The 26206-nt window shown below is 42.2% G+C and overlaps 1 protein-coding gene and 1 pseudogene across 1 annotated transcript in view; one reads left to right on the top strand and one right to left on the bottom strand.

The window, feature by feature from the left end:
* Nucleotides 1-26206, bottom strand: part of LOC120854641 (aldehyde oxidase 4-like) — a 68433-nt gene that overhangs the window by 41986 nt on the left and 241 nt on the right. The window contains exons 2-11 of the mRNA XM_040228842.1: nucleotides 24116-24173; nucleotides 19856-19952; nucleotides 17260-17368; nucleotides 12846-12972; nucleotides 9562-9623; nucleotides 7337-7420; nucleotides 6454-6534; nucleotides 4701-4845; nucleotides 4364-4456; nucleotides 370-521 (exon numbers count right to left, since the gene is read on the bottom strand). Of these exons, the coding sequence (XP_040084776.1) occupies nucleotides 370-521; nucleotides 4364-4456; nucleotides 4701-4845; nucleotides 6454-6534; nucleotides 7337-7420; nucleotides 9562-9623; nucleotides 12846-12972; nucleotides 17260-17368; nucleotides 19856-19952; nucleotides 24116-24173 (1008 nt within the window). The remainder of the gene's footprint in view (nucleotides 1-369; nucleotides 522-4363; nucleotides 4457-4700; nucleotides 4846-6453; nucleotides 6535-7336; nucleotides 7421-9561; nucleotides 9624-12845; nucleotides 12973-17259; nucleotides 17369-19855; nucleotides 19953-24115; nucleotides 24174-26206) is intronic.
* Nucleotides 25467-25927, top strand: LOC120854423 (annotated as a pseudogene).

A 26206-nucleotide genomic window follows, 5' to 3' on the forward strand; every position in this document is an offset into this window, starting at 1 on the left:
GGATCTTGTGTAAGCTTTAAAAATTCTCTTCTTTGTTTCAGAGAAAGATCTGGCAAACTTGGGGGGGGGTGGGGTGCAGCTAAATATAGTCAGACAACACAGGGAGCAAGATTCCCACCCCTCTGATGCCAATGCGAACTTATAGATGGAGGAAATATTGCTTTTCCATGTGCCATGAGGAAAAAAAACCTCTTTCAGAACGGACCCTAGCACGTGTCCAATAACATGGTGAAGTGAGGAGACTGGAGCCTGAGGAAACTCTAAATTCGGATGTGTGCTGCGCTGCTGTCAATACAATCTCATTGTCCCAAAACCGTCTCTAAAGCTGCTCTGACACAGTCTTATCTCATATGACACTAAAGAACATACCGCCATGTTCCTAATCTGGGATCCAGCAAGTGTTCTCAGGTGCTTCAGGAGAGCATGGTAGGTCTTGGTCTTCTCCTTTGGTTGTTCAGAAACAATAAACTGTAAGGCATCATTCAACTGGGCCAGGCTGTATCCTGCGCCTATCGTCACCCCTGAAAGTAAGGTATGGAATTTAAACTTAAAGTGGAAGGTAACAAGATGCATGGGCTGCTTGGAAACACTCTTTCAAATATATCTTCTCTTTTCATATAAACTTAGAAGGACAGAAACAAAGATAAAGATATTTTGGCAATTTGCTTTATTCTCAAATATTTTTCTCATTCATGTACAGTTATATCTGCCTTACATTTTAGGACACCTCAACCATAGATATCTGAAATACATTACTTTGTTTATTCCCAGTGTAGTGCTGTCCTGAATAGATGGATCAAATGTGAAAATTTCAACCAAGATCCTGTAAGATTTTTAAAAGATCATTACGTTTGAATGGAAGTTGACTTCCAAATCTGCATTGCCCATTTGCCCTTTTCCAAACCATCTCTTCCTGTTGTTCCTTTATCATAACAAGAAGAGACACTTGCCTGAAAGTTGGCTTAGTTCTATTTGTCTGTGAGCTTACAGGGAGTGTTTTGAGTAGTGATGTCCTCTAGTTCATGCATTCTCAATGGGGGCAATACCTCCACCAAGGCAGTGAAAAAAATCTTATTCTTTTTATTTATAAAGCCCTGATACCCATACAGATATATGGTCTATCTGTGATGTTAAAATTTTATGGAGGATGATGAGAGAAAAAATGTCCATCACTCCTTAGAGTGAGAAATGATGTAAAGGTTGAGAAATACTGACTTAATTTTACAGGTTCTACCACCCAGTCCCTCCATCTCTATCCCACCCTAACCACATCCCTTCCTTCCAGCCCTTTCCCATACAGCCTGACCTTTCCTTGCTCCATCTCCTTCTGTGGGTCCATTAATATGGACTTTCCAACAAGCAAAAAAATAAGAAAAGAATGAGCAGACTAAGATGGGAAGATCAGAGGGGAAAGCAGATAATTCTCCATTTGATTTCTGTTTATATATCTGAGATTTACTCAGATGCATGATTTTTATCAAGACCATTCCCAAGAAAAAGAAATGCAAAAAAGCAAAATAGCTGTCTGAGGAGGCCTTACAAATAGCTGTGAAAAGAAGAGAGGTGAAAAGCAAAAAAGAAAAGGAAGGATACACCCATTTGAATGCAGAGTTCCAAAGAATAGCAAGGAGAGATAAGAAAGCCTTCCTCAGTGATCAATGCAAAGAAATAGAGGAAAACAATAGAATGGGAGAGACTAGAGATGTCTTCAAGAAAATGAGAGATACCAAGAGAACATTTCACGCAAAGATGGGCTCAATAAAGGACAGCAATGGTATGGACCTAACAGAAGCAGAAGATAAGAAGAGGTGGCAACAATACACAGAAGAACTGTACAAAAAATATCTTCACGACCCAGATAATCATGATGGTGTGATCACTCACACTCACCTAGAGCCAGACATCCTGGAATGTGAAGTCAAGTGGGCCTTAGAAACATCACTACAAACAAAGCTAGTGGACATGATGGAATTCCAATTGAGCTATTTCAAATCCTAAAAGATGATGCTGTGAAAGTGCTGCACTCAATATGCCAGCAAATTTGGAAAACTCAGCAGTGCCCACAGGACTGGAAAAGGTCAGTTTTCATTCCAATCTCAAAGAAAGGCAATGCCAAAGAATGCTCAAACTACGGCACAATTGTACTCATCTCACATGCTAGTAAAGTAATGCTCAAAATTCTCCAAGCCAGGCTTCAGCAATATGCAAACTGTGAACTTCCAGATGTTCAAGCTGGTTTTAGAAAAGGCAGAGGAACCAGAGATCAAATTGCCAACATCCACTGGATCATTGAAAAAGCAAGAGGGTTCCAGAAAAACATCTATTTCTGCTTTATTGACTATGCCAAAGCCTTTGACTGTGTGGATCACAATAAACTGTGGAAAATTCTGAAAGAGATCGGAATACCAGACCACCTGACCTGCCTCTTGAGAAATCTGTATGCAGGTCAGGAAGCAACAGTTAGAACTGGACATGGAACAACAGACTGGTTCCAAATAGGAAAAGGAGTACATCAAGGCTATATATTATCACCCTGCTTATTTAATTTATATGCAGAGTATATAATGAGAAATGCTGGGCTGGAGGAAGCACAAGCTGGAATCAAGATTGCTGGAAGAAATATCAATAACCTCAGATATGCAGATGACACCACCCTTATGGCATAAAGTGAAGAAGAACTAAAGAGCCTTTTGATGAAAGTGAAAGAGGAGAGTGAAAAAGTTGGCTTAAAGCTCAACATTCAGAAAACAAAGATTATGGCATCTGGTCCCATCACTTCATGGGAAATAGATGGGGAAACAGTGGGAACAGTGGCTGACTTTATTTTTCTGGGCTCCAAAATCACTGCAGATGATGATTGCAGCCATGAAATTAAAAGACACTTACTCCTTGGAAGGAAATTATGACCAACCTAGACAGCATATTAAAAAGCAGAGACATTTCTTTGTCAACAAGGGTCCATTTCGTCAAGGCTATGGTTTTCCCAGTAGTCATATATGGATGTGAGAGTTGGACTATAAAGGAAGTTGAGTGCTGAAGAATTGATGCTTTTGAACTATGGTGTTGGAGAAGGCTCTTGAGGGTCCCTTGGACTGCAAGGAGATCCAACCAGTCCATCCTAAAGGAGCTCAGTCTTGGGTGTTCATTGGAAGGACTGATGTTGAAGCTGAAACTCCAATACTTTGGCCACCTGATGCAAAGAGCTGACTCATTTGATAAGACCCTGATGCTGGGAAAGATTGAGGGCAGGAGGAGAAGGGAACGACAGAAGATGAGATGGTTGGATGGCATCACTGACTCAATGTACATGGGTTTAGGTGGACTCTGGGAGCTGATGATGGACAGGGAGGCCTGGCATGCTGTGGTTCATGGGGTCCCAAAGAGTCGGACATGACTGAGTGACTGAACTGAACTGATGGTTTTTATCCATTCACATGATGAGTTTGGGTAGTAGACAGCGGTACATGTGTCTCAGATAGCCTTATTTGGTGCATGATGAAGAAGGAATACTTGACTTGGAGTAAGAAGACTTAGGATCTAGTCCTGACTTGACCATGTGTTAGGTGTGTGATGTTCAGCAGTTACTTAAGCCTTGATCCTGTATGTTCTTTAGGAAAATGGGGATTTCAAGACTACCTGCTATGTCTACCTCCCAGGGTTGTCATGAGGATCAAAACAAATAAAAGATTTGAGAACCCTTAGTAAATTGTGAAGACTGTAAAAATAGATAAAGTTGTTTACATTAAAATTTTCAAATCTTATGGCCCAGATCTTTTCTCTTTTTGGTGAGTGTGCATGCATATAGGATATGCCTCAAGCAAATTTGTGAATCAGAGAATAATATCAGGCAAGAACCTTTCCTACTGGCCAAATAGTGTCTTCCGTCTTCTTATTCAGTCACTCTGTCTCTATTTGGCTGAGCTATGTGCCATCCTCCTGCCATCATGGCTTCCATGACAATGTAGTCCATGGTGACACAGCCGGGTGGGCAGTTTGATAAAGCTCATAGGAGACTCACATAGGTGCTCAATAAATATTTCTGAAAGAGTGAATGAGGTCAGCTATTCTATGAAGATCTCAAATTAGTCCAGTTTTTGTAACTGATTAACAGCCCACTAGTCCATGGGGTCGCTGAGGGTCAGACACAACTGAGCGACTTCACTTTCATTTTTCACTTTCAAGCTTTGGAGAAGGAAATGGCAACCCACTCCAGTGTTCTTGCCTGGAGAATCCCAGGGATGGGGGAGCCTGGTGGGCTGCCATCTATGGGGTTGCACAGAGTCGGACACGACTGAAGTGACTTAGCAGTAGCAGTAGCAGCAGCCAATGGTTACATCTTATTTGAAAAAAAAAAGGTACGTACCATCATCTGTGCTATTCACGAAATATAGTTCTTGAAGCCCAAGTGGAGATATAAAAACTGGATGGAATTCATCTCTGAATTTAATACTGGGTCCTTAAGGAGAAAAACATGTAAAGCAATTAGAAAAGAAAGACAGTGGATAATAATATATGTGGCTTGCTGATAATTCAAAGTGAAAATTACACAGCAACTCACTTGCAAAAGGAAACAACACAACATTCTAAATGATCATAGGTACTCACTAATAAAAGTAAATTGCATTTATGAAGTTTTAAAAGAGACACATGCTTGAGTTACCCCCATTCTAGACTAAAAAACATGTCCCTAGACCACCTACCCACTGCAGTGTTCCCCATGATGATGGGGGCTTCAGGGAAATTGGTTTTCAGCTCCAGAAGGTCATTCAAGTTTACAGGAGTGATCCAGGTGGTCCTCTTCCCTCGGAACGTCAGCCTTCTTTTGTTCGGGTCTTCTGCCATTCTCTATAGGGAAGCAAAGCGAATAGACTTCCAAGTAATGCTGTGGGTGTCTAAGTAGCCTGCTGATTGTTTTAGCTTTTTGAGACAACCTAACTTCTAGGTATCAGGAGAGGGTGGCCTTGTTTGAAGCTACCTAGATTGAGAAGATCAGTATTAGCACCACTGAATAACTCTCATAATAGGTGTCTGTCCATCAACAGCTGCATATAGAGTAGAGCAAACTCTACATTTGTGAAGTGACTACACAGAAAGGAGACAGCATGGCAGCTTGAAGGTATCTTAGCCTGGAATTAAAGGGCTAGGCTTCATGCTCTAATTCTGCTGTAATGATGACTCACAGGGGCCCCTCCTTTGGAGATTAGATTCTTCAGTAGGACAGAAATTGCTCATTAGCAATATTATCCTTGGGAAAAAAAAATCCCTTAAATCATTCATCAGGTAGAATATAAATGGATACTTTTATAACTTTGTATATATATATATAATATTAAAATATATATCAAATATACTAATACATTTAAAATATCTATCTTTATCTACATATCTACATCTACAAATAATCCTTAAATACGAGGTATGTCCAGGTTCTCACGCTCTGAGGGGTGTGTATGCGAGACAGGCGGGGACCTGGGACCTTTTGCTGGAGTGCTGTAATGCTTGCACCTGGATCTCTCCTTGAGTAACAAAATACAAGGAAACTGTATGTGTCAAAAAATAACTATGTGCATGCGCAACTGAGGCAAATTCTGAACAAATAATACAAAGAGACCAAAAACCCAGCTGCCGCTTTTGAAGAGCCCAGAGAAAAAGCAGGGTACTGCGCACACCCCCCTGCACACGACATCACCTAAGGGGTGGGCAAACCATTTAAGCCATCCCTTCGGGTTGACCCCTGGACACACCCCTACCTTCACCCCATATAAGGAACAAGCTCACCCCCTACCTCAGGGAGCAAGCAAGCAGAGAGGGGACCTGTTGTGTGTTTTGACTCCCCCATGCTGCAGCAGGGGCCCTAGTAAAGGTTTACCTGAATTTCTTGTCTGGCCTCTGATAGATTTCTACTGATTAAGGAGGCCAAGAACCCTGGTTGGAAACACAGGGACTGAAGCCTTCTGAGAAGCCAGTAGAATCATAGTCCTCACCTCATGTTCTCTCCAGGACAGAGCCATGGAATAGAATGATGGGCATACCACACTATTTGTGTTATTCTCTCTCTCTCCCCACTGAGTTGAGAACACAGAGGTTAAGAGTAGCAATAATGAAATTCCATTACAATAAGTATCATCTGATTTTTACTTTACTAGTTTTACAAAATGCCTTTGACGCATCTCACTGTGTAGCTGTGTGATCTTGGTTAAGTCACCTACACTCTCTGAGCTCAGGATCTTCAATGGAGGGGTAGACCCAAGCACCCCTGTGGTCCTGGCAGTACAGCTTTCCTAAGCTGTCTGTTTTATACTATTCACAGTGGAGCTGAACATGTTTCTAAAAATGGGTTATCGTATTGGACACACTCTTAACTTTTAGGATGTAAAACTCAGTAGTCCCATAGTGTAAGGCAAATGCTTAAACCACATCATGTTATAAGACAACAAAAGTAAAGTATCTTACTATCAGTTCAGGAGGGAATATAGGTTCCTGGGTTGGATCGAAGGGCTGGAATTCATCTTCATTGTACAGTTTGGTACACATCTCAACAAAACAAAACACAGATGGAACTTCAGAGATGCTGAGAGATGAACAGGAGTCTCTCAGTGTGAAACTTCAAAATCAGAGCCTGCATCTGACATTCTGTATATAAAATAGAAGCGCCAGAGCCACAAGGCAGCCCTAGCAGAATTCTTCCCACCCTCAGAGGACACTGATGGTTTCCCTGGCAGATCTGCTGGGCCCTGCTTCCTCTTTTGGTGTCAGGAACTGGATTTTAAGCTTCTGTCTGGGTCTCAGGTATCACTGGCAGGTGTTTGCTTGCCATAGGCATGAAGATGTGTCCCTGCTTTCATCCCTTGTAGTGCTTGTTGGGGGGTGACAGAGGGGGTAAGCCCAGATTAAGGCACAGAAGTTTGTAGTGCTTCTGAAGGGAAATAGTCTTCTGTGGCGACTAGCCTCATGAAAGTCTGTGCACGTGTGCTGTCTGACTCTGTGAGACCCCATAGACTGTAGCCCGCCAGGCTCCTCTGTCCATGGAATTTTCTAGGCAAGAATACTGGAGTTGGTTGCCATTTCCTCCTCCAGGGGATCTTCCCGACCCAGGGACTGAACCCACGTCTCTTACATCTCCTGCATTTCAGGCGGATTCTTTTACCACTGTGCCACCTGGGAAGCCCCTCATGAAAGTCATGGGCTTGCTAATCTGGGGGGCTTTTAAAGGCTGTTTATGCCTTGAATTCACTAACTTTACATTTTATTCACTGAAAAGAATAGAATAATAAATTTGGATTGATGTGGGCATTTTTCAGTCAATTGCAACTTAAGTAGAATAATAGATACTTACTTTTTCCTCTCTACTTGTGAAAGACTTCTCTTCTTGATCCATGCAACATTTTCCTGATCCTTTCATTTGACAAACAGTTGATTCCTTAGGAAGTAATACAGTTTATAACAAATGTTGATTTTTAAACACCAACCTGAGCACCTGGCCGTGCCCAGGCCCCAGCGGAGCTATGGAAGAAGTAACAGAGCCCATCCTGGCCCTCAGTGAAGTGAAAGTCACTCAGTCGTGTCTGATTCTTGCGAACCTATGGACTGTAGTCCATGGAATTCTCTAGGCCAGAATATGGGAGTGGGTAGCTCCTCCCTTCTTCAGCAGATCTTCCCAACCCAGGGATTGAACCCAGGTCTTCCACATTGCAGGCAGATTCTTTACCAGCTGAGCCACCAGGAAAAGCCCAAGAATATTGGAGTGGGTAGCCTATCCCTTCTCCCGGGGATCTTCCTAACCCAGGAATTGAACTGGGGCCTCCTACATTGTAGGCATTCTTTACCAGCTTAGCTACCAGGGAAGCTCACGGACTCTGTAATGGGGTGGGACAGAGTATAAGCTATTCCATCACTGAAGGATCAGAGAAAATGCAGGGAGTGTGCAACCATGTTCCTGCTGCTGCTGCTGCTGCTGAGTCGCTTCAGTCGTGTCCGACTCTGTGCGACCCCATAGACGGCAGCCCACCAGGCTCCCCCATCCCTGGGACTCTCCAGGCAAGAACACTGGAGTGGGTGGCCATTTCCTTCTCCAATGCATGAAAGTGAAAAGTGAAAGTGAAGTCATTCAATCGTGTCCGACTCTTACTCAGGATTTAAAATAAACTAGCCTGTAGTTTGGAAATCTTTTTGAAATTCTTCATTTCTGGTCTAAACAAAGATTTCTTTCAGACGTTTTAGTATTTGGAATGAACTTTCACCCTTTGAGTTGGTTTTGGTCAATCAAAATTATATAAAACTAATTTTTACCATAAAAATGGGTGATGAAAAACACAACTGAATACTTGTCATGATGAGGTCTAGTCTTGATATTTCACTTTATGAAAACTAAATCGATCTCAAGACATCACCCCCCTCCAGGCCATATACTAAATCATTCTTTTACAACTTCCTTCAACCTATTTGACTCCTTGATCTCTCAGTTTGGAAGCTGATTTGGATTTCTTCCTCACTGCCTCCTTTCTCATCTAGAGGTTATGATTTTGGCAATCCTCTTCCTGAAAGTTATCATTTTGGGCCCGTATCTACCGCACTGGTTTGGGTCCTCATCCCTCATGCAGGGGATAGTGCACTAGCCCATGCCCTCATCCCCATCCTCTCTTTCCAGGCTTATTCTTCTTATAGACAGGTGCCAAGAATTTTGAAATATTGTTCTTGTGTGACTTCTAGCTTGAGAATAAACAATGACTATATAGTAGGTATCAGCTTTGAGCCTAAATTCCTTAGTGCTTCAGCCACATCAATTTCTTAGTTGAACTTTGGACATCCTTTCTTTTTTCTACTTCCATACAATTTCTTACTGGAAATTTTCTAACAGCTTCTCTTTACCCATCCATTAATATCACTTCCTTTAAGACCTGGCTCATAACTCTCTTTCTCCAATAAGTCTCCTCTGTATCTTCCCTCCCCACTCATTGATTCTGTTTAATCCGTATTCCTCTAGAATTTATTTACAAGGTAGAGAGGCTATGCTGTTGCGCTGTGCTGGGCTCAGTCGTGTCTGACTCTTTGTGACTCAATGGACTATAGCACACCAGGCTCCTCTGTCCATGGGATTTTCCTGGCAAGAGCACTGCAGTTAGTAGCCATTTTTCTACTCCAGGGGGTCTTCCCAGCCTAGGGATGGAGCCCAAGTCTCCTAAATCTCCTGCATTGGTAGGCAGATGCTTTTCCACTGTGCCACCTGGGAAGCCCGCTAGAGAGGATATATTGAGCTTTTAATATCTTGCTTTTCAACTATGTGTTTATTGTTTTTTAATCTATATATTTCATTTTCTTCTATAGGCTTTGCGATTCTTGAAGTCATGGACCACATACTTCTAAAGACTGTGCCTAATTTAGGGCTGTAAACAAGATAGATATTAAAGATGTATTTTTAAAAACAACAATAGTGGCATTTAATAACTTTCAGTGGATAGAAAGCACAACATTTTAGAGATAACTGAATGCAATAGACGGTTTTACACAAAGGTTTCTTAATATGTTAAATCAACTGAAAAGATATTTTTTATTGTAACTTACCGCACAGAAAGTTTTTCCACTTTCTACAATCGGTCGGTATCCAGTACAGCGGCACAAATTACCTGAAGGAGAAATTGATGTTTAAGGAAGGATAGATATATATTGCATGGTTGTGCTTTTTTTCAGTGGAATAGCTAATTAGTAGTGTTTCAGTTTTTACTTTTTGTTTCTCAAACCAACAAAATGGCTCTTTGAAACAGAAATGCCCTTCAAAAATAGAATACACTTGTGATTACAGTTTTGTCCTGAAATATCACAGAGATCTTTATAGTCTTTTCCCTTCCTACATTATTTACCACCCCTGCCCTAACTCATGTAACGTGTGACCACTGTCCCCCATAACATCTCACATGGGCCCCTTTGTTAAGCTTCTCTCATGCAGTCTCTTCTGCCTCAAATGTCCTCTTGGGGAGAGTGTGTCCCTTTGTCAGGGCCACAGCCCCCCTCCTCCATGGAGTCTGCTCCAACACCCCAGCCAGAGCCGTACACTCATTGTCTGGGTCCTCCCCCAGGTTTATCACTGACCTTGCTGGAGCAGGGTCGTTTACGCGCATGCTTCATTTCCTTCATTGGCTCTTAAGCTCATGGAGGAAGCAAAGACAGTCTTAGATGTTCTCGAATCCTCCCAGGATAGCGAAGTAGATGTTCAGTAAGTACCTGGTATTGTCTTAATTAGTCATTTCAAAATATGGTAGAAACGGTGATGAAACCACTGTCTTTTAAAAAAAGTATATTCAAATTTTGAAGCCAGTATAAATAATATTTATAAAGAGGTTTTGGTAATATGGGAAAATTCTTATGTTGTATAGTTAAAAATTGTATATGTAATATGCAGTTGCATACATAATAGTCACAAGTATTTAAAATAAGCCTACAAAAACTATGTACAGAAGAGACTGAAAGAGAAGCATCTTGACTGTGGTTGTCTTTTAGGAGCAGAAATATAAATGAGTTTTTCCCTTATGTTTTCTTTTTTTTTTCATTTTTCATAATAGAAATACATCATTTTTATGTTAGAAATAAATTTAAGGTTATTATGTTCAAATACAGTTAAAAAATTTCAGAAGCAATGTATATATGTGAACTGGGCAGGTTTAGTTAGCTAGAAGCAAAGTGTTATTTGGAAACTTGATGCCAGTGAGTCACGTGGAAAAACTGGATAATTGGTTTACTTCTCTTTTTTTATTTGAGCAGGAATTGTTTAGAAAGAAACTACATGCACAAGGATGGATTTAGATTCCATATTTTATCTTTCTTTTTGCTAAGAAGAAAGAATATAGGAGTTTGTGAGTTACAAACCTCTCTTTGGCATAGAAAAAAGGAGTTGAAATACCTAGAACATACCTATAGGGCATGAAATTGATCTATTTAAGAGGCAAAGGACAATTTCTCATTGATAAACAGTGAGAAAGCATTAAAAGCTGCTGCTGCTGCTGCTAAGTCACTTCAGTCGTGTCCGACTCTGTGTGACCCCATAGATGGCAGCCCACCAGGCTCCTCTGTCCCTGGGATTCTCCAGGCAAGAACACTGAAGTGGGTTGCCATTTCCTTCCCCAATGGATGAAAGTGAAAAGTGAAAGGGAAATCGCTCAGTAGTGTCCAACCTTTAGCAACCCCATGGACTGCAGCCCACCAGGCTCCTCCATCCACGGGATTTTCCAGAGTGGGGTGCCGTTGCCTTCTCCAAAAGCTAGAGAGAGCTATATCAAAGCTTTTAGTTTTGTTTGCCACATAATCAGAAGCGCTAGTAAAAGCCCACCAAGGGAAACTAATTACACCCATTACAGAAAATTTTCTGATTCTAAGGGAGAAAAATATGGAAATTCAAAACTTTTCTTTTCTTAGTCTTGAAGAAAAAACAAGATTAAATGAGGTGGTCATTTGTATCAGCTGATCATTATAGAAGGTATGTGTCATGTCTAATTGCATTCCTTTTGAGTTTTTATTTGACCAGTTTTCTTAAAATATGAACATAAAGGTTATCAGTGTGCCTAGCATTTATAATTCTAGAAAGAGATCAAGTAAATGAAGTGTGAAACAAAATTACTCTCGAAGTTATCCACACCTAGAATAAAGTTATCTTTATAATCTAGCCAAACTTTACAATGCCATCTCCTGGTGGTTAAGTGAGTTATAGAACATGACTGAGCGACTGAACCTAACTGAACTCAGGCATAGAATCTGGCAGGAAATAATTCATGTTTATAAGACTGTCTGTGCATATTCAAAGAAACATACAAAAAGTAAGGCAAATCACAAGACCTTTACTTTTCAAAGCTCTATCTCATTAGTGTAGGTTATTTTATAAAACAAAGATCATCTGTTATTCAAATTTATTCAGGTTTAGTTAAAATTATAATTGAAACCATTGGCCAAAATTCTTATAATACTTAATGAGAAACTAAAAAATGTTGAATGTAGAAGCTGATGAGAGATAAAGGAAAATATTAGTGAATATTTATATTCTAGTTACCATACAGGTTAAGTTGAAATTTTACTTTGTTTTAGTATGTATCTTTTCATCATAAAATTGAATTTTTGTGTAGGTTTGTTTACTGAAAGGGATAAAGAGTTTTCTTATAACGTTTAGAAGTTTGCTTCCACAGCTTTCTTCAAAGAACTAGTAACTGCTTACCTTGAACCTAGTATGTTTATTGAAGGAAACTACATTTGATAAAATGCTTTTTTGGGGTAGTAAATCGTGTTTGTTCACTTAAATTCGATAGCTATTTTGTCATAGGAGATTGAGTTGCTCACCAAGCTTATCTGTGATAACTAATTCCTGTTTATGGGCTTCTCAATCTTGTAATGAACCAAACCAGAACAGAAAAAGGTAAAATTTCTGAAATCTATTCTCTTTGTAAAATTAATTTTAGTAAGTAGAGTTAATGAATGATTTTAACAGATTGATTTAAAAATAAACCAAAAAAATCTCATTCTTGTACACTACCCAGGTTTCCACATTTGGAAACTATTGTATTAAAAATGTTAGGAACAGCCGATTTGAATGCTTTTGCAGAATGACTACAGGCTCCATTAAAGGAGAAAGGTTTGTAATGAAACAATATTGCCCCAATTCTTGGCACCAATGCTAACCAATGAGGGCAGCCCTTTCTAGAGAGGACTGAGGTCAAGGTGAGGGCTACGGGGGCCTACTTGTTGACCAGGTGCCTGGAACCCCAAAGCTGCACTACGGCTTCTCTCCACCAGCTGGGGCCTTCTTCCCTCCTTCCCTGGGCTCCTCCCTCTGGAAGTCCTGCCTGCTGAGGGCTGAGAAGCCTCACCTCCAAGAGCTTCGGTTATCTGCTCAGGGGTGGGCTCCGGGTGGTTCCTCAGCAGTGTGTAGATGGACATCACCATTCCCGGACTGCAGAAGCCGCACTGTGTCCCATGACACTTGGCAAGTCTTTCCTGGGGAAAAATGGTTCATTATTTCTACTTTAGACCTCCCTGTACACCAGATAGGAGCAAAGCTTATATATTTAACTTTCTAGAAATAACCGCAGGGTGGAAAATATCATTCTGGAAGAATATTTCTATTTCTTGAAATCAAATGTTTCCCCCTACCCACTCAAGAAAATACTATTGGCATGTATTAAGTCACTTTACTCCACAGACTCTCTTTTCTTTACCTGTGAAATAAGAATATAGTTTAAGTGACGAGTAAAATGCTTTGAAGTCATGTTCATGTGGGTTTTGGTCCTTCCTGTATTCATTAATTGTGGGTCCCTGGATGATTTATTTGACTTCTTTCTTCATCTTTTTCACTTCCTTTTAAAAGGAATTTTTAAATCCTTGCAGAGTGACTACAGGCTCCATTAAAGGAGAAAGGTTTGTAATGAAACAATATTGCCCCAATTCTTGGCACCAATGCTGACGCGCGGGGATGACCCAGAGAGATGTTGTGGGGAGGGGCGTGGGAGGGGGGTTCATGTTTGGGAACGCATGTGCACCTGTGGTGGATTCATGTCAATCTATGCCAAAACCAATACAGAATTGTAAAGTAAAAAATTAAAAATAAATAAATAAATAAATTTAAAAAAAAAATAAAAGGAATTTTTTAAAAAATTGAAGTATAATTGCTTTGGGGGCTTCCTTGGTGGCTCAGTGGTAACGAATCTGCCTGTCAATGCAGGAGATGCATTTTGATCCTTGGGTCAGGAGGATTCCCTGGAGAAGGAAATGGCAACTCACTCCAGTATCCTTGGCTGGGAAATCTCATGGACAGAGGAGCCTGGGGCGCTGCAGTCCATGGGGTAGCAAAAGAGTTGGACACAGCTTAGTGACTGAACAACAATGTACTGCCTTACAATGTTGTGTTATTGATAGTTTGTGCTGTGCAACAACGGAAATCAGTATACATATGTCCCCTCCCTCTTGAGCCTCTCTCCCAACCCACCACACATTCCATCACTCCAGGTCACCACAGAGACCCAGCTGAGCTCCCTGTGTTATACAGCAGCTTCCCATTAGCTATTTACTTTACACATTGTTGTCGTTTTAGTTGCTAAATCATGTCCAACTCTTTTGTAATCCCATGGACAGAGGAGCCTGGCAGGCTGCAGTCCATGGGGTCGCTAAGAGCTGGACATGACTGAGCGACTTCCTTTTCACTTCTCACTTTCATGCACTGGAGAAGGAGATGGCAACCCACTTCAGTGTTCTTGTCTGGAGAATCCCAGGGATGGGGAGCCCGGTGGGCTGCTGTCTATGGGGTCACACAGAGTCGGACACGACTGAAGTGACTTAGCAACAGCATATACATCCTTTGAAAATTGTGAAGTATAATTTAGAACATTGAAGTGGGTTGCCATTTCCTTTTCCAGGGGATCTTCCTGACCCAAGGATCGAACCTGTGTCTCCTGCATTGCAGGCAGATTCTTTACTGCTGAGCCACCCAGGAAGCTCCATTTTACACGTGGTAGTGTATATATGTCAATAATATTCTCTCAATTCATCCCACCCTCTCCTTCCCACCCTGTGTCCACAAGTTATTCCCATCTTTAAAATTAGAATAATAATGGTATCTATGGCACAAGATAACTGAGAATAAATGAATGAGTATATACAAATCATTTAACAGTCTCTGGCAAGTAAATTTTATCTTCTTCTTCATTTATATTCTATAATGTTTTGTGGATTAAATGACAATCTATATACGATGGCACCCCACTCCAGTACTCTTGCCTGAAAAATCCCATGGACGGAGGAACCTGGTAGGCTCCAGTCCATGGGGTGGCTAAGAGTTGGACACGACTGAGCGACTTCCCTTTCACTTCTCACTTTCATGCATTGGAGAAGGAGATGGCAACCCACTCCAGTGTTCTTGTCTGGAGAATCCCAGGGATGGGGGAGCCCGGTGGGCTGCTGTCTACAGGGTCATACAGAGTCGGACATGACTGAAGTGACTTAGCAACAGCATATACATGCTTTGAAAATTGTGAAGTATAATTTAGAAGTGTTGTGCCATTTACATACTTAAGTTATGCAGTTTCAACTTTATGCATTTAAATACAACAAAACAATAAAAGAGTGCAAAATAGAAATAGAATGAGAAATGACAATTTACTTTGTCCATTCTATACAAAGACCCAATCCATGAATGGATGGGAAACATGATTCTGTGGGTCCCACTGTGTGTCTCTGTCCCATGTCTTTCTCAATGAGTTGAGGATACTCAGTTCGCTGGCCTGAATGTGATTCAAATGTTTTTAAATAAACATTTTTCAAACAGCATGACCCTTAAGATGGAAGCCAAATACTCCATCTATGGTTCAACGGAAAGGAAAGACATTGTTCTAGTGCTAGAGGAAAATATGGCTGTGTTGGGTTTACTGCTAGAAGGCACGTTGTTTCAGACGTGTCATACAGACAGACACAGCACATGTGCTGGTAAATATTTAACAACTGGATCTCTGGGAAGACAGTCCTTATTTGTAGCTTCTACTATTTTTGGTAATACAAATATTTCCATGGAGGCTGAGGTTAAACTTCTGATGTGATGTCATTGAATGTGGATACATTTACAAGGTACTTCCACTGTGTAGCTACAATAGACATAAATGGCCTCAAAAGCATAGGTGATAGAAAAATGTAGTAAAATAATTGGGATACAGTAAAAGTTGCTATTTATTAACTTTGTTTTTAATATCATTTACCTACTTTTAAGTTTGTATAGTTTAGTTTTTAGTAACAGCTGTGCTTAAAGCCTGGCTCACAAAATCCCTAACATTTACCAAGCGGCTCTCAGTTCAGTTCAGTTTAGTTCAGTCACTCAGCTGTGTCCGACTCTTTGTGACCCCATGAACCTCAGCACGCCAGGCCTCCCTGTCCATCACCAACTCCTGGAGATTACACAAACTTATGTCCATTGAGTCGGTGATGCCATCCAACCATCTCATCCTCTGTCGTCGGCGTTCCCTCCTGCCCTTAATCTTTCCCAGCGGTAATCCAAGTCTATGCCCCGACCAGTAACGCTGAAGAAGCTGAAGTTGAACTGTTCTATGAAGACCTACAAGACCTTTCAGAACACCCCCAAAAGATGTCCTTTTCATTATAGGGGACTGGAATGAAAAAGTAGGAAGTCAGGAAACACCTGGAGTAATAGGCAAATTTGGCTTTGGAGTACAGAATGAAGCAGGGCAAAGGCTAATAGAGTTTTGCCAAGAGAACGCACTAGTCATAGCAAACACCCTCTTCCAACAACACAAGAGAAGCGATCCTCACATGCCAATAAAAGCCTGTTCGGGACACTACTGAACTATCACGTATTGTCAGAATTTGAGAGGAAGAAATCTGATAAGCTGCAGCATTAGGTTGCTTCCATAACTGTTAAATGGTGAGCCAAGTGTGGATTAAGAGCTTAATAAGATCGAAAAGTCATTAAGTTTACAGTTGAAAGACAAGCACTACCAAAAGTGCTCATAAATGCAACATATCAACAGAGGAAGCTCTGAGCCTCCATGTTCTAACACAACCTTCTAGAGGAAGAAATTTCCAAGGAGATTATGGCAATCCATAATTCTCTTTCTACACCCTGCTTTTAAAACTTAACCTCCGAAGAAACTCTTGTTCAATAGTACATAAACGTAATATTGCAGTTGCTTTTAAAAAGTCCTCTGAACATTATTATCAATAAATACTTTGTCATGGTGTTCAGCTTCTCATGAGATTTCAGGAGTATTTGTAAACAAGGTTAGCTTCTTATTCACAGTTTAGTAATTCTGAAATGTGGTAGACAAGTAGTATCTTCTGTAAACTTCTAGTTTCCTATCTCATTTTCTTCTCTTATCAGACTGGGCTGTCCTTGTTTTAGTTTAGGGCAAGATGAGACTGAGAAGTTAAGATATATTAAAATTATGAGGATGAAGAAATCTTGGTTTATACACAAATCTCTCTCTTTTTTAAAATTTTATTTTATTTTTGGCATCTTATTTTGGGATCTTAGTTCCCCCACCAGGGATGGAACCTGTGCCCCCTGCAGTGGAAGAGTACAGAATCTTAACCACTGGCCCACCAGGGAAGTCCCTATACACCAAGCTCTGAAAAGATCCCTAGGTATGAAGCACTAAATCCCACAAAATGAGAATTTAAAAGCACACACACACACAATCTCAAAATTGATGACCTAACTGGAGTCCATTAGATTGTGGAGGGTGCCGATACCAGCACTGGGTCCCCACCACGTTGTACTCTTACCTGCACGGGGTGAATCCTGGTTTTGATGCTTCCAACACCTTCCACAGTGGTGACAGCAGCCCCATACAGAGAGCAGATGGGCACCAGGCAGGCTGTAACTGGATAATGGCTGTGACAGGATTTTGTAAAGAGAACACATTGGAATCACCTGGAGTGGGTAACATAATTCAGGGAGTTATTTCTAGAAAGGGTCTTGAGACTATATTTCCCTGAGAACACAGAGAACACTAGATAAAAAACCATAACTTTTTGGAAGTGTTCAAGAAAGGACTTAACATATGGCTGGAGTAGAATGGTAGAGAGAAATGGAAAAAAAGAAAAATGAGTTTTGTGTAGAACCTCCAAGAGACCCTCATTCTCTGTTTATTCTTCTCAATCAGAGAAAAAAGGCTTTTTCTCTTCATAAAATGATATATTGACTCATGTAAACCATCATGGGATAATTTACCCCAGTGATTCTCAGCTGTGGGAAGTTTCTAAAAATACAAAAACTCTGGTTGCATGCTAGCCTAATTATTATTGTTAGTTTTTGGTCATGTCACACAGTATGTGGGATCTTAGTTCCCTGGCTAGGGATCAAACCTGGACCCCCTACATTGGAAGCACAGAGTCTTAACCACTGGACTGCCAGGGAAGTCCAAGGCTAGCAATTAAACCAGAATCTTTGGGGTGCAATCACTCTATCACTTTTCAAAGCTCCTCAGCTGATTCCAATGTATGGGCAAGTATGTAAGCCGCGGGTTCATGCCCCTGTCTTGACCATCTCTCTCACCCTAGAGTCTGTATTATTGACACAGCAGATGTGGTTACATCAGATTCTCATTTCACTGGTTGGGAATGGGGTCTAGGCTTCATTAATTCAGTCTAGTCTCTCGGAAGAGTGCTTGGTGTACAGAGCAAGAGTGAACCTTGGGTTACTGTGCATTTTTTGTTGTTGTTGTTGTTCTCCAGCTGCCCTCCTCCATTAAGTTTACTTTCTCTTAATGTTATCTCCCTCTTCCTTTTCTCTCAACTTTTCCAGGGCTTGTTGCTTTCTTGTCTTAGCCTTATGCCTCATCCAGGAAATAGAGGCATATTCTCCTGTCACTGCCCAGCCCTCCCCTACTCATTTCTAGCTACAATCAGCCTCACCCCCAGTCCAGGCCTGGAGGGTGAGGACACCCCACCTCTCTTCCTCCCCTGTGCCCTGAATCCCTTCTATTCTTGTCTTCCCAAGGACTTGCTTCATTATCAATTGCCTTTCTAACCTCTTCCTTTCTAGGGTCTCATTCCTCTAAATTCCCTTGAATTTAGAAGTTTAAGTGTTTTTTTGGGCTAAAAATAAATCCCCAGGCCAATGTCTCTCTCCAGCCCATCTTTCTCCCCTTCTTAGTCAAGTTTCTTCAAAAGCTCTCCATGCCTTCCTGGCCCTCCAGTCACTCCCACGTATCTGTACCTCATCTTCCAGCCCCACAAGTCTGCTGACAGTGCTCTGGGAGCAATCTAATAGCTCTGAGCCATGTCCTGGTGTTTCATACTATTGCACTTCTACCACCTTGGAACTTTCTCTTCTGGATGCTCCTCCTTCATCCCTGGCTACTCCCTCTTGGTCTCCTTTGGGGGGTGTCTTTCTTTGCCCATCTCCCTGTCTCTTGTTCTGCAGTGTCCTGAACTTGGAAGCCCTCCTGTGATTCCCACTACATTCTAAACGACCAGGGTTGAAAACTTGCTTTTACCACTAACTGGCCCTCATAACCTTGACAAGTTAGTTAACCCTCTTTGCCTCCATTTCCTCTTTTTTCAATATGAGTGACAGTCGAGCCTATCTCAAAATTGTTTTGGGGGCCAAATATGATAACATGAAGTAAACTATTTTGAACAGTGCCTAGCATTCAATAAACATTAGCTATTTCTATTGTCATTGTTAGTATCTATGTTGATAACTTCCAATAAACTAGCTCCAGATGAGACCTCTCCTCTGAGTAATAGACCTGTCTATGTAGATGCCTGCGGACAATCCTTCTTGCATGTCCCATAGTAATTGCAATGCGATTCATCCAAAACTAAACTCACCCCTTTCCTTTCCTTTGCTTCTCCTCTTCCTAATTTGTTAACAGCATAACCCAGAGACTTAAGACAAAAAACTTTGAAATCATGCTTGACAACTCTCCTACCACATGCCATCAGTGAGCAAATTTATATTTTAGGTCAAGGTGACGTTGGCTCAGTCACATAGCATGACGGGAGGCCTCACTCAGCCCTTCAGGGGAATAACTCTTCTAGTGTATGTTGACCTAAACCTTCTGCCAGGACAAGGCATCACTTCTTTGTGTGTAAACCCATTCTTCCCTGGCCCTCAGTCTGAGATCTGCTCAAAAGCAAAGCAAGTATCTGTACAGCAAGACAGAGTGGCCCCGAGAGACTGGAACGCAGGACAGATATATCCTGATGGGAAGAAAGTCCATAGGAAAGAGCTGGAGCATGGGAATTCATAGGAGAGCAGGTCCAGAGGCCATGTGAGTGCAGTGGACACCTGGAGAGAGAAGGGGGGACACAGGGGCAGGAAGTGGAGGTTCTGCATTCTTTCCAGAAGTGCCTGGGCCAATGCAAAGGATACTGGATCTTCTTGGTCTTTGGGTCGTATCTGGACACCATGACAGTGCAGGCACCGCAGCCTCCACTCCCACACCCGTATTTGGTGCCAGTGAGGTGGACTGGAAGGAAGGGGGTCAAGGAAAAGAGGGACCCAGGCTACTTTGCTTTCTATACTTTTCTTCCTCAGATACTGGTAACAAGTGAGTCATTTTCTGGAGTCTCCTAAGATTTCCTGCTTAAAAGAGCTGTTTCACTTTTTGCACATAAGTGAGCTAATTGACAGAAAGTGAGAAGATATCCCTACACACCCACATCACAGGGCTTTCTCTGAAATCCCTGATGCATTTGTGAATGCGGCATTTTCTGGATTTTAGAAAGACAGTATGGTAGCTCTCCAGTGAGGCAAGGGCAGCACCTTGTAATGAAAAGCTCACGCTTCTAAAGTGAGGCCTCTGGATATTCACACTGAGCGGGACACGTGAAGACTACAAGGAGCCTCGTGCCCGTTAGATCAGAGTCTGCCTCCACATGAACAGGGAAAAGCCTGTTGAATTCAGAGTTGGGGACAATGGATTCTACACTCGTGTTATGTTATTGCTGTGGAGGTGCTGGGAGGTGGTGCAGATGTAAAACTTAGAACCCCCCACCAGGAAGCTTAACTTTTCCTGGTTCAGCAATGTAATGCTTTTATTTTCTTATAGGATTACAAGATTAGAGAATATGAATTGATAACTTGGTTCCTGAACCAGTAATGTCAACAAACTCTTGCGCACCTCTTCCCTGTAAGACACTGGCATGTTTCCACAAAGAAAGAACAAATAATGTATGTAATCCCTTTGCTTCAGGTGCTATTAGACTCTACTAGAATTTGCTTTGGACCTCTCTGGGTGAGGTTTAAGAAAGATTTCATGGGTGCAGATTATAATTGGCTTGGGTGGAAGCTGAGAATAATTTCATCTTAGAAATTGCTGCCCATGAAGAGGTAATAACAGGTCAGGACACCGCAGACGGGGAGGCTGAGATTCTCTGCAGAGGTTCAGAGGGAGTGGCGTCTTGCTTCCTCTGTTCCGTCGTCTGAGCCGACTCAGGCAAGTCAAGCTTGCTTTCTTCAGGCAGAGTCACGTGGGTGATGCCTTAGTGAGAGTGTACCATTGACCTGAATGGAAAAGTCAGAGAAAACCCTTCTCTTTGCCTTTGGTGACCTGACATTTTCAAGCAAAGGAATCCAGGAGCCGTCTGACTCAAAGAAGAGTCAAATTTTGACTGTTCACTCTGTCAGACTGTAAAGCAGCTCTCTGCTTCTTGTTTTAACATTGCCTTGAGTGAAAAGTGAAAGGTGGATTCAACCAGCTGCTTTGCCCTCTGGTTACCAGACGAGTAGTTTGATGCCTGCTTCCTCCAGTCCTACCAGAAGTGCCTGATTCAGGCAGTTTCTTCCATGTTCTGTTGACTCATCCTAAAGCTCTTCGCTAGGTAGGGTGACCAGACAAAATATAGGACACCCAGTTAAATCTGAATTTCAGATAAAAAATGAATTATATTTTAGTGTACGTATGTCCCATGCATTCAAATTCAAATTTACCTGGGCATACTATATTTCTATATGCTAAGGCTGACAACCCTACATAAGTCAAATACAAACAATAATATATCAGAAGTTTATTTTTTGGTCCTTTAAGAAAAGAGCTTTCTCAGGGCCCCAAGATACACAGCACTATGGGCATATACAGAAGTTACCCTGAGACTAAATGCTCATGGCCAGCGTGTGCAGTTGACCCTGGAATTTCCACTGACCTCTGGTCATTCATCAGTGAGTGATTGTGTCTTGCATGCCAAACTTGACTCTTTGCCTCAAGGATCTCACTCCTCATTCATCTCTTGCTATACCCTCCCACCACCCCCCAAAGCTTTACATCCATTGGAATAAACTGCTTTCAGTTCCTCTAAAGCAATATATTCTCTTGCCTCTGCACCACCCCCATCCCCCACAATCCACCAACAAAAATACCCTTTTCCCCAAGAACTCCCCTTTCCCAGCAACTCCTATACAACCCTTCTCTCTCCCTTCCTTCCTCAAGCCGGGTGGGAGTGCCCTGTCCATATTCCCACAACACGGCACTCATCACACCCGCTGTCTGTCTCTTCATTCACTAGATTGAGGGCAGAGGCTGTGTCTTCTAGCTTACTTCTGCACACGTGGTGCTTGGTAAAATTCATCTACTGAATGAAGAGTTGTTTCGAGAACTGCAAGAAGTGATAGGGCTGGGTATGTGAAGAGTGAGGGAAAATGAGGACAAGCGTTTAGGAGGTCTGACCCATCCTGTTTCTCCAGTTTTATCCTAGAGCCAGGATCTCACAGTTGCATTAAAGCAACTCCCTAATGACACATCCTCTTTAATCTGTGTAGCTGTGAGACATCAACTCTTGCTCGTGCAATATCTTGTTTTTACAGGTCAGATTGCTTAACAGCAGGCCAGGATCTGTCATGTAGAAGGAGGGGTTGCACCCCAGCAGGTCTGGGCTGTGTAGGTGAGTTGCCATTTCCTTCTCCAGGGGATCTTCCCGACCCAGGGATCAAACCCAGTTCTGCACTGCAAGCAGACTCTTTACTGTGTGAGCCACTAGGGAAATGGGAGGCTAGGGCTGATTCTGTCTGGGGCTCTATCAGCCTTGCTTACCTGGGAGCCCATGAATTTTCAGCTTGTTCCTAATATAGAGTTTCTTCACTTTAGGAGTCTAGAGAAAGCATGGTAAAGTGTGTCACAGATGTAGAAAGGTAAGAAAAGAGAAGTGATAGGGTATGCTAACTAACACAGATTTTAAAGCTGGGTAAGTGGGAGGTGGCAAAACCAAGGAGGAAGGATTTGGCCTGTTTGGTTTTTTTGTTTTGTTTCAACTGTAATCCCAATTCCCTGAATAGTGAGTGCAACAGGGACGCTGAGGGGCAGTACTGGCTGGAGTAGTAGAATAATGGGGGTAGGAAACCAGATTGAAATGTTAAATAGTGAGAGATGGAGTCAGCAGAGAAATGAGACATTAGGTACACACAGTTTTTAGATAAGTCTGGCAAGGAAAGGTCAGGGAGAAAGGAAGTCATGCTTCATGTTTTTAGATGTGCATGTTGGGAGGCCAAGAGCCAGAAGCAGAAGATTCTGGAGAGAGGATTGTCTGGCACACCACCGATTCCTCAGAGCTTAATACAGTGCCTGGTTCTTAGTAGACACTGAATAAGTATACTTATTTTTAACTTATTATTTGTTGATTTCTCTTTTGGCCATGTGGCTTGCAGGATCTCAGTTCCATGACAAGGGACTGAACCCAGGTTATGTCAGTGAAAGCCTGGAATCCTAACCACCAGATGCCAGGAAACTCTCCCTCAAAATCTCCGAATTATTTTGAAACAATTGTAGTCTCATTAGAAGTTGCAAAAATAGTACAGACTGCCTTATGGACCTGTTCCCTAGTTTCCCCCAATGCTGACATTCCACAGAACTACAGTGTAACACCAAAACCGGGAAACTGACGTAGGTATCGTACCGAAAACAGATAACCAGAGGCTAGAGTTTCTTCAGATTTTACCGCTTATGCATGCTCTCATACTATGTGGTACACTCAGCTCTATGCAATTGTATCTCATAGATCTGTGTAACCACTGCCACGGTCACTCTCTTGTGCTTTTAAAGTTACACTCAAGCCCAAGAAATTCTTTTTGAATATTTATGCCTATAAAACCCTGTTTTCTCTGATAAGGATTATCAAAAGGCATAGATGATAAGTCAATGAAATGCCCTTGTGGGAAGGTACACATATTGTCTTTGTCAGTGGAATGTACCCTTGAGCAAGTAGCTGGACATATTTAATCTTTTGGTTGGCCTGCCATGTTGGGTTTTAATTGAACCCATGACCCCAGACATGGAAGTCTTAATCACTGGACCACTGGGGAAGTTCCTGGCTCGACATTTTCACTTTCACACTGCTGAATATAAAACCATCATCAAAGTGACCGTGGGGGTCAAAAGTCAAAAAGTTATTTCCAAAGTTAGCACACTCATGGTTCACTGGATGATCATTTTGGTTTTGCCCAGGCAAAAAATACAACGAATATAGCACATATCTGTTACTTTTAAATGCATTCTCTGAACTCCAACTAGACTGTGCAAATTGAACACAAGGTTATTTATCTAGAGCAAATACAAAAGGAAGAATGACTTCCTTTAGAAGTCTTAGCATGTTTTCTTTTTACCACCAAAGCCAGATTAATTACAGTAAAATAAAAGGATACGGATTTTCCTCAAGTAGAACAGTAGATTTACTTCAGGATCAGCATTCTTCTCTATGACCTACATTGTGAAATAAGAAGAGATTTTAGGAAGATAATACCAGCATGTTATGGCAATCCTATCTGTTGTTTGGGGGCATGTTTTTGAAAGGTGCTGGCTTCACAAGGACCAAAACCAACAAAAGAAGCCTTTCTAACACTGGAACTAGAATTCTGGAGAAATAATGGAAGGCTGTTTCAATGTCTCTGAACTTTCTCATATATGCGACAACTGTAAACTCTGGATTATTTTTTCCTTAGAGTTACTTGGAAAGGATCCAGATAGGGAAACAGATTCCAAAACTGACTCAAGATAACTCAGCCACATGAAGTCATGAAAAAGCTTAGCCAGAGGAGATTCTCTAAAGAAATCATGGGAGAGTATGTTATGAGGGAGCCTCTTCTGTCCCCACCAGCTCCCCTTGCCCACTGAAACGGAGGTGCCTGGGGGAAGGAAGAGCTTAAGGGAACAGGAATCTCCCCTCTGCCTGTCACGTGGCGCTCCAGGCTGCTACTCCCAATAGATCGAAGCCTGCACAGGGGATAAAGTTATCTGTCATCCCTGACTCAGGCAGCATCTCTGCTGGGTACAGTTGGGCAAGATTAGAGAGGAAAATTGGAGCGAAACCCATCAGGAAGGGGCGCAACACTGAGACTAGAGACACAGGACCTTATTCCACCAAAAGTGTTTTTGATCACCCCAGAGAGAGTAACAAACCACATTATTTTTCATAACTGCTTCCTATTTTCAAGTCTCCTTTTGAATCCTCAGAAGATTCACTCAGCCAGAGATGAGCTCAGTGCTCCCCTCTCAGAATCTCAGTGTGCAGAGCAGGCTGAGCGAAATGTCATCGCAGAAGCAAAGCATTACACCTAGACTGCTTTAACACCTTACCTGTGTGGCTACGGAAATTATTTCCAAGGTGGAAGCAAGATGGGGGTCAGGAGTGGTGGCCTGCAAGCCAGGACCACTGTCCCTTCCTCCTGTGTGCCCCGACACTGAGGGGGCACAGCCTGCTGACACTATTCTGTGCTATAAAGACATCGATGTTTCTGAGGCAACATTCCAGGACAATGTTTCTCAACCATTCTAATTGCTGGATCATCTCTGCACTTGATTGAGTCTTGTCTTCGTTCACGATATTGCTCCAGGCCCAAAGCAGCAGGCCAGGACACTTTAGCCTCAAGGTTCATGGATCAGCCTGAAAGTATTTATTAGGGCAAAATAAAATCCTCCTTTGCTATTATTATCCTCAATGTCATATACTCCTTCTATTAAAACAGAGTTGTTGGGAGGGGGCCGGATGTGCCCTACCCCCAGCCCACCATGACCATGCTGTCCCACCTGCTGAAAGGACACCAGGCCAAGCAGAATGAACGCAAAAAGCTGCAGCAGGAGAGGCGAGAGGCCATCACTCCAGCCACCTGCCTGACAGAAGTTCCGCTGGATCATCTCACTGTGGGTGTGGCCCAGGCCAACAGGAGCCAGAGAGAGCTGGACCACAAGGTGAAGAGCCTACGGATTCAGGCTGCCCAGTCTGCCAAGCAGACAGGTCAGCGGATCGGGATGGTGGAGAACTTCAACCAGGCACTCAAGGAAATTGGGGATGTGCAGAACTGGCTCAGAAAATCGAGCTGGACATGTGCAGCATCGCCACCACGCTGAAGCACATCTACAAAGGGCAGCGGCGGTCGGCCCCCTCCTGGCCCAGTTGCCCTCCCTTCCCCCACTCCTACCTGCCCCAGGTGGGCAGGAGGGAGGCTGATAGCCCATGACTAAAACACAAAGAAAAAAAATAAAATAAAATAGCATTGCTAAACTCAAGCAGAGCTAACATCCATGTAATGGGAGGATGACATAGTTTTCAATGCCTGGGTCAGAATTCACTACCATTGTAATTTAACAAATAAAAATGAGAGTACCTTATTGATTCCAAAAGAAAAGAGCAAACTAACACTCCCAAGCTTTAAAAATTTCGCACTAAACCCTAAACTAACAACCCATGGTCAAGTTCATACTACTACATATGACTTGAAAAAGACAGAAAAGGGAGT

The sequence above is a fragment of the Oryx dammah genome, unplaced genomic scaffold (genome assembly GCF_014754425.2).
Source record: "Oryx dammah isolate SB20612 unplaced genomic scaffold, SCBI_Odam_1.1 HiC_scaffold_27, whole genome shotgun sequence".
Lineage (NCBI taxonomy): Eukaryota > Metazoa > Chordata > Mammalia > Artiodactyla > Bovidae > Oryx > Oryx dammah.